The sequence below is a fragment of the Apis dorsata genome, unplaced genomic scaffold, assembly GCF_000469605.1.
Source record: "Apis dorsata unplaced genomic scaffold, Apis dorsata 1.3 scaffold_44, whole genome shotgun sequence".
Classification (NCBI taxonomy): domain Eukaryota; kingdom Metazoa; phylum Arthropoda; class Insecta; order Hymenoptera; family Apidae; genus Apis; species Apis dorsata.
Genome location: NW_006263346.1, coordinates 1,705,331 through 1,714,717, shown reverse-complemented (window position 1 = coordinate 1,714,717; position 9,387 = coordinate 1,705,331). Strand labels below are relative to the sequence as shown.

General features: G+C 28.1%; 1 protein-coding gene across 3 annotated transcripts in view; it reads left to right on the top strand.

The window, feature by feature from the left end:
- LOC102675255 (integrator complex subunit 3) overlaps positions 1–8,226 on the top strand; it is an 8,712-nt gene extending 486 nt beyond the window's left edge. Inside the window, exons 2-11 of one of the 3 annotated variants that reach the window (XM_006608794.2) lie at positions 1–154; positions 537–1,135; positions 1,263–1,824; positions 1,894–2,089; positions 2,564–2,702; positions 2,789–3,334; positions 3,403–3,496; positions 3,608–3,975; positions 4,105–4,681; positions 4,792–8,226. In XM_006608794.2, the coding sequence (XP_006608857.1) occupies positions 80–154; positions 537–1,135; positions 1,263–1,824; positions 1,894–2,089; positions 2,564–2,702; positions 2,789–3,334; positions 3,403–3,496; positions 3,608–3,975; positions 4,105–4,681; positions 4,792–4,866 (3,231 nt within the window). In that variant the 5' untranslated portion in view covers positions 1–79 and the 3' untranslated portion in view covers positions 4,867–8,226. Of the gene's footprint in view, positions 155–536; positions 1,136–1,262; positions 1,825–1,893; positions 2,090–2,536; positions 2,703–2,788; positions 3,335–3,402; positions 3,497–3,607; positions 3,976–4,104; positions 4,682–4,791 lie in introns of all 3 variants that reach the window. The other 2 variants (XM_006608796.2, XM_006608795.2) reach the window with 2 other exon arrangements.
- The last annotated feature ends 1,161 nt before the right edge of the window (positions 8,227–9,387 follow it).

Here is a 9,387-nt window from a genome sequence, read left to right as displayed (position 1 = left end):
GGGGCACAGGGCTGAGGGCTGAGGGCTCGACAGGGCCTGGAATAACGTTCACGGGACGGCCGTGAGCCAGTCAGCAGCTATGGAACAAACGAAAACTCCCGCGTCCCGATTACTCAGCACGAGTTGTATAGAGAATAAGGACGACTTAGAAGAGGTAACATAAATATTTCAAATAGTCACTGGATACGTATCGGGTGCTAGGGGTTCCGCCATTGTTGCGACGGTCGCGCACGTCGCTGACCGCGCGGCGCCACACGTCGAACCACGCGTCTTAGCGGCAATATTCGAATCATTTGCATAATTCTGAAATTAATTTCAGAATTATTTCTAATATTTACTAATAGTTAATACTTAAAATCTAGCAAAAATGCAATAATAATACATATAATCATATATATATTTGCTAATAAAATATATTTATTAATGACACTAATGTGTTTGTGATTTCATAATTTATGATATAAAATAGGTTATAATTTTATAGTTTTTTTTTAAATTTGTTTTATATTCATTTATAAAACTATTTTTTTTTTCAGAAATTTGAAAAATGTTATACGGTGCTCCAAAATTTGACTGCAGGATTATCTGAAAAAGAAGCCCATGATACATTAAATAATGCTGTGTGTAAGGACAAGACACATGAAGAAGTTTCATTGGGATTGTTAGTAGTTATTTTGACAGATCCTCAAAGTGCAGCCAAAAGTTATAGAGACTTAACATTAATTACAAGAGATGGTCTTGCAATTGTGTTAGTACATCTTAATCAACTAGTACTTGAAAGATATTTACGATTAAATGATGTAACCAGAAATCAATTATTATGGTTATTAAGAGAGATGATAAGAACCAGTGTAGCTAGTGTGGATAATCTTTGTTTAAGTTTATTAAGGCATGCAGCTGGTGGTGATATTTCACCACGGAATTTGTTCTTAGTTGATGCACTTTTAGACATTTTTCAAGAAAATCGACCTTGGCTAGATAAATTTCCATTTTTAGTAGCATCCATTGTTTATACCTATTTACGATTAATAGAAGATCATAATGCACCTCATTTATCTGGTTTACGTCAAAAAGAAGTTACCTTTACTGTATCTTTAATAAGAGAACGTATGGTTGATTGTTTGGTTATTGGAAGGTAAATGATTAAAGATTTCTTTTATTGATACTTATATTTATAAAATATTTTTATTGATATTTATATTTATAAAATACTTTATTTATATTTATAAAATATAAATAAATAAAAACATTAATATTTTTAGGGATTTGGTGCGCCTATTACAAAATGTGGCACGAATACCTGAATTTGAAGCACTTTGGAAAGATATGCTTCTTAATCCAAAATCTCTTTGTCCAAATTTCAATGGTGTCCTTCAACTTTTACAAACTAGGACTTCTAGAAGGTTTCTACAATCTAGACTTACACCAGATATGGAAAGAAAATTAGTATTTTTAACCAGTCAAGTGCGTTTCGGTAATCATAAACGATATCAAGATTGGTTTCAACGGCAGTACCTGGCTACACCAGAATCACAATCTTTGAGATGTGATCTTATACGATTTATTGTTGGTGTTATCCATCCAACAAATGAATTGTTGTGTTCAGATATTATACCTCGATGGGCAGTAATAGGATGGTTATTTACAACTTGTACATCAACTGTAGCTGCAAGTAATGCTAAACTAGCTTTATTTTATGATTGGTTATTTTTTGAACCTGAAAAGGATAATATTATGAACATTGAACCTGCAATTCTTGTCATGCACAATTCTATGAGATCCCATCCACCAGTCACTGCCACATTATTAGACTTTTTATGCAGGGTAAGTAATTATGTGCGACTTTAACAATTTACAAATTTTAAATTACTGAAAAACAATTTTTGTTTACAGATAATACCTAATTTCTATCCACCTTTGACAGAGAAAGTAAGAAATGGAATCTTTTCATCTCTAAGACAAATTTTAGAGAAACGAGTTTTGCCAAGTCTTTATCCATTATTCGACAGTCCTAAGTTAGATCGTGAATTGAGGAGTAAAATAAGAGAAACATTCAAAGAATTTTGTTTACCACCTAATGCAGATCCTGGTAAAATTAATGCAGAATATTGCATGTCTATTTTACCCAAATTACTCAAAATTGGAGCACTAAAAATAGCTTATTATTGCACATTATATTAAAATTTTTTTTCATATTGTATATATATTTAAAGTTTAAAAAATTTATTTAATATTATTTAAAATATATATATATATATTAATAGTATGTAATATAAATATATTTATATTATATATTTATATTATATATTATATATAAACATTAAATAAATATAAATAGAAAATATTTATATTTATTAATTTTGAGCTTAATTATTGCTTTAACAAATCACATATCAGAATAATATGTGTATACATTCCTTTTTAAATATAATTTAAAACTTCTGATTTTTTTTTTAACATTTTATTATTCACTGTTTTTTCAAGCTTATAGCACATTTATTGCTTACTAACTTTGGTTTTTGCATGATCTTTTAAGCAGGAAATAAGGTTCCTGTCTATTCAGGTAAAATGGAGGAACTTAATAAGGATCTTGCACCAGGAGTTACATTAGAAAATGCAGTAAATACACCAGTTGAAAATAATCATATAAATCAAGATCCTGAACCAGCTTTTAGTGATGAAGAAGAAGAAATGCCATTAAGGTCAGCCTTGTTTTTTTAATTATTAAAGTATTTTAATTGTTATATTAAATATATAATTATATCATAAATGATATATAATATTATAGGATAGTAAATAAAGTTGAAGAAGAAGATGAAGAAGATGTTCCATTAGCTAATGTGAAATTGAAAAACGAACAAAAAAATGCAAATTGTGTTGTGAAGAAAGAAGATATTACATCTCAATTAAATTTAATTTTAGAACCAGAAGAGTTAAGGACTGCTATTGAAAGTTTGCATAGTGAAACAGACAATGAAGTGAGGTGTCAAACAATGGAAAGGATAGTACAAATGGTTGTAGAAGATGAAATAGATGCAGAAACTATACCAGCATTGGCTTCTTGTATATCAACTATTTTATCTTCACAAATTACATCTCAAATATTTCCATCAGATAATTTGAATGAAGAAGCCTTGACTGATAGTATAAGCACACCGTTATTTGTTATGTTTCGAAATCAGTTTCAATTGTGTAAAGAAGAAGACAATAGACGGAAACTTTTAGCTCGAGTACTTGCAGAGATGCAGAACATTCAATCGAGGATAGGTTACTTGTTACTTTATTTTTTGAAAGTTTGGGGTAGAGGAGAAGAAAAACGGGAAGGCGAACAAAGGTTTGTATAAAAATTATATAAATAATAAATAAAAATATGTTTTTTATCCTATTAATTATTTGTTACAGTAATGTATTAAATGATGTTAAAGCATCAGTATATAAAGATTTTTGTGCTCATAGAGAGAAAAAGTTAGATGCATGTTTAGTATCAGATTTGAAGGTATGTAAGTAATTATTATATTTAATAAATTGATCAAAATTTAAGTTTTTATTTATATTATTTAATTATATTTATTATTTTTTTATTATTTAATGCATGATTTTTTTTCAGCTCTGTCACGAAGACAACATATTTATGCTATGTTACCTTGTGCCTGATGTATACATGGGTTTTCAAAATGTAACTCTTGGAAATATTCAATTATTGCATTTGGTCGTTTCGACTGTTGATGCATGCCAATTACAAGAATTAGTTTGTCAAATAATGCAAGGACATTTGAAAATGTTAAAGAAGGAATCATTTACATCACTTTTGACAGCAAGTTTAAATTGGGAAACCTTTGAACAATATTGTTTTTGGCAACTTATTTTTGCCCATGATTTTCCAATTGAATATGTATTGCCTGTTTTACCCAAATTACAATTTCGAGATCACGCAGAAGCACTAACATCAATATTGTTTATGCTTAAACAAGAAAAGTAATCAATACTTACATTACTTATTATTATTATCTATTTAAGAAATTATTATTATTATTATTATTATTATTTATTTATTTAAAAAATTAAATAATAAAAATTTAATCTAATATTAATAATATTTAATAGGCCAACGTTAGAACTTCTGCGACAATTGCTTGCACGACAAAACGTGGATGGAGATATGTTTGTCGTGGCAGCGTTACGTTACTGGTGTCGTGATTATGAAGAAAAACTTGGAGAATTACTTGCGAATCTTCTAAGTACTCGTTATCCTGCTACGAGTCCAAATAAACGGAAACGATCTGGCGCTAAACATAATCAACAGCCTGGTCCACCCACTGGTGAACAAGTTCTTGGTCATTTAGATCAATTACGACAACATTGTATGTCTTCTGCTGAATTGCAGCTTTATCATTCCGAAGGAATGCAAAGGGCTTTGCAACAAGCACAAGCAGCTAGTAGTGATTCTTTAAGAAAAAGTTATGGAGATTTATTTGCTCTCGCAGAAGTTAATGAAGAGAATGAACCTCCTCCACCTCCACCAACAAGCTCGGCTCGAAAACATACAGCAGCAGCAGCTGGAGGTGGTGGAGGTGCTGGTGGTAAAGGAGGTCATAGGAAAACTGGTGCTAATACGAGGGAGAGATCTAGTTCAAAAAGGCCACTTCCTCGATATCATTTGGATAGTACATCTAGCAGTGAGGTAAATTTAAAAATAATGTAAAAATAATTTAAATTTATAGTTCTTTTTTTCTTTGATTTTATTTAAATTATTGTACTTTTTATTAACAAAATTTAATTGCGATAATATAGGAAGAAGAAATTGTGAATGTAAAACAAGCAAAAAAAAGAAAAAAAATTAATCCAGTGGGCTCCGATAGCGACTGACCACCCAGTGTCTTCAAATGTCACATGGACCACGTTATGTGTGTGCAGCAAGCTAAACTAGCCTTAAGAATAGTAAGATAATATAGTATACGTAATAAATCTAGCGCGACTTGTACATATAGTATATGTCAACAGTGAATGCGAAATAATGCTAATCTTACACATATTTCGCAAACACTAATAAGTGTTGCCAGATTCTGTAATTTCATTAATTTCATTATTTGTATCAAACACATTCTAATGAAAGATATATTTACTAGAATGTATGTGATATTTAATGAGAAGAAAATTTATAAATACTGGTTATAGCTTTTCTAGGTAAATACATATGACAGATTAACTTGTCATGACAGATCGATATTCTGGATTCTGTTTTGGGTAAGAAAAATTTTATCATGTATCTGTCAGATAAAGTTACCGAGAGGCACAAAACTAGTCATAAATTAGATTATTTCGATATACTCTTAAATTCAGAAAAATATGAATTTAAGAGTTGAAAATTGAATCTGGCAATATTACTAAAGTGATATGAAATATCTTTTTTTATAATCACTTTATTTCTAAAGAAAGAAAGAAAGAAATGAAGATCTGCCATCCATATCCAATTTTATGGTTGGTATCAAAAAATGCGGGCACAATTGTGCTTAGTGTTATTAATAATTTGTTTATTAATTTTGCGATTAGTATAATTGACCCTATTGTCCAAATTTATTTCTTTTTCTTCTTCATTATATGATAATTATAAGACTCGCGTTTCACAAAGTAGTTAACAAAGAAAAAATGGTTACTTTTGTTGCCATAAATTGTGAACGCAATTTATATAAATCGTTGATAGCTTTTTATTTAGGATTAAGGACCTTCTGCAAGAGAATAAGGATGTATTAAGAATTCCTCGTTCCAGCACGAAGCGTACAGTTTTACGACCAAATGTATTTTACGTCTGCGCTTAGTAAGCATAATCATTCTCAAGACGCAACAATTTTTATATTTTACACGATGCAAGGTCTATTCTTTTAATAGTTTTGTTTCTAAAACAATGACTAATGAACAATCTTTTTATGTTTCTATTCAAATATTCGAATTTAATTAACCGAAAGAAAAAAAAAGAAAAAATACAAGAAAAATGTATTTTTTTTGTCATAATATTTATAATGTATTTATAAGGACTATATGTTCTTAATATACAATGTTTATTCTTTATAAATCTGTCCTTTGGTATTTTTATAGAATAAATTTACTACTTTATATTATAGATATAATTGGTATTGCATTGTTCCAAAAATGGATATTATTTAAATAGTAAAATAAAGGAACATCTTTCATCGTGTATAAAATGAAGCGTCATGTACACTTAAGTCTTAGAAAAACGTAAGCGTGAAATATCACCGTTCACCTCTGTACATTTCCTGTAAAATCGGTTACTTGTATAAGTAACTGTGTTATGTATTTTCTAATTGTACATACCAGAGAGAACGAAATTTGTATGTTATGCATGAATGTTCGAACATATAAATATGTACGAGAATTTTTCAAAATTCTAATTTTTTTTTTCATGAAGAGTGTTTGTATTTCCGATTTTATCGAAAACGATTCATAATTCATTACGAACAGAAAGAAAAATAAGACGAATATCTCAGCCAGTACGAATGTTTTTTTAGTTATACGCGTACATTGTACGTACTAACCATTTTTAATGGTGTATAAGGTGTGATAGTTGATATTGTTATTAGGTTTTTTCTACTTGTATATAAACTGTGACGTTATATGAGAAAATATTTAAAATCGATGACTGAATGAATGCAAAAGAAAGAGTATATGAATAGTATGAAAGGATGAAAAATAGTACGAGGGAGAGAAAGAGAGGCAAACACAGACACATAAATAAAACAAAAAAAATAAATAAATAAAAAATAAGAAAAATTGCAAAATTAACAATGCGCGGGGCAATACGGAAAATAAATATGTAAACATTTAATGTTTTTAACGATCTTGTACACACGGATACACATGTAAATATATGAATATATTATCGTAACGCGAGCATAAACATTTAATGTTTTTAACGATCTTGTACACACAGATACACGTAAATGTAAATACATCGAAAAATTACCGGAAGTAAACCTGTGATTCCTATCGTTTGTTTCCTCTTTCTCTAGATTCTTCCCTCCCCTTTTTTAATTTTCTTCAGCGAGAATAATCGGTTTTGAAGATTGTCATAGTATTGTTCTTTTTATAGTTATGTGTATACATAATGCGAACAATATGAAATAACTATAAAACAACGTAATTACGCGCAAATTATATAACGAACAAATGAATGTTAAAAAAGTTTTAAACTTGTTTGTAATATATGTACAATTTTTTACCGAAATAGTGACAAATTAAAGAAGAATGATAAAAAATTCTGTAAAGTTAAATCCTGCTACATCACATAATATCCGTAAATTGTACATTAAGCGCATTTGATTAAAATTGCACGATTGATAGTAAAACATTTATATTACTATTCTACATGTAATTACTAAATTAAACTCATATCAACTTATTAAAGCTAATAGTAAATTAGTATTAGTTAAGTATTAGTTAAAATGCAATGGCATTACAAATAGTATTAATGGAAACACCTATAATTCGATGAAATATGTTTCTTCTATTTGCCATTTATTAATTACATATTACTTTGTCCAATTTGGCATGTAACATATGTAACACAATTTTATTTTTCTGATATATATTGAAGAGCTGTAGAATTATACACAATGTGAATTTTCCTGACGAAAATGAATTTATTTCATTTTTCAGATTTTTTCGTTATCACACTCAGAAGGTAAAGAGAAATTGTCTTGACGCGAGACAATAAATAAAAATATAATACGTATTCAATTTTCATATATTATTACAGTTAGAGAGGAAAAATGGAATAGATCTTTATTTTTCCAAAAAAATTTCTTAAGATGCGTCATTTTTACTTGATACTTTTGCGCTATACATGTACATATACATCCATTTGAATTGTTACATTACATTCCTCATTCGCATGTCTCTTTCATATGTGGTTCGTGTATGTGCTCTGTATGTGTAGCATGATTACAAAATCATCATTCATCATTATATTGCAGGTAAGATAGAAATCACATAATTATTTACTATCCATTACGTATACATACGTGCACACGTACATGTTTTACAACGAAAACATTGTTATATGGAAAGAGTGTATAAAAAGCGCCAAACATTAACTTAATTTTATGAACATACAATTGAGAAATAACGAATCTTATAACTGGTTACTAGTTTTTTCAGTAATTTATAATATACACCTGTCCTGTATTTGGTCAAAAATTTTAATCAAAAAAATATCAAAATAAATCAATAAGCTTTACTTAGTTTTTTAAGCTATATTTACATATCTATCGCGTAATGGTCATAATCACATAAGATTTATCTGTACATTTTTTATTCATCTCTGTTATTTTTTTTTTTATCGTTAATCAAACATTTAGCAAAAGATTTTATATCAGCACATAGTTAAAGATTTAGTTAAATTGTTCACGAATAAAAAATGACATATTATTTGAATAAATATTTTTCATCAAGGTTATCTATAGATCAGATTTAGATTAGGTTTAAGAGTAATATTATTTATTATTATTTAACATTTTTTATAATTTCTTTTTAATATCATTACTTTTATAGAAACGATTTAAATGTTCCCATTATATTTGTTTTATTGTATGCTAATTTTTATAAGATTTACCAATCAGGACAGATGAAACCTGTTGCCCACTATAAATGTTTATCTCTAAAAATTTACCAATTTAGGAATTTGCCTACAAAATTGATATTTATTCTAACTTAAAGAAATAGTTCCGTTTTATTTGTGCATGTGATTGTACTTTACAATTACAAATGTATTTATAAACATATTGAGCATGACATAAAATTATATAGTGAACCAAATTTATTGATAAAAATAAAACAATTTTGCAAGGATTTATTTATTATTCATATGCACATAAGCACAATCACGCAAAAGTTTGATTGATACGATTAACAACGGAAATATTGTGCTTATTATTATTATTATTATTATTATACGGAAATAAGCATAAGAGAGGCTATATTCATAGTACGAAACTAATACAATTTTAATATCATAAAATGCAATTATTCTTTATAAAACTGTCTTTTCAAGTGATTTAAAATTATTTAAAATGAATATAATTGAACAAAATATATTTGAAATTAAATATTAAAAAATACTACAAATATTGTTAATTTTGTGCTAATATATTGAGCAGCATTGTACATGTTTCGATATTGCTATTTTATACATTAACACATTTTTCAAACGATAAATATATTTCAAACGTATACACTGAAAAGATTGTATATTTTGAAACGTAAGTAGCGTACAGTAAAATAATTCATAATATGATCGAATAATTTGTAGACACAAGAAACCATGAGATTATATTTCTACACACTTGTTAACCAATTCGTCACGTGCTGCGCAAT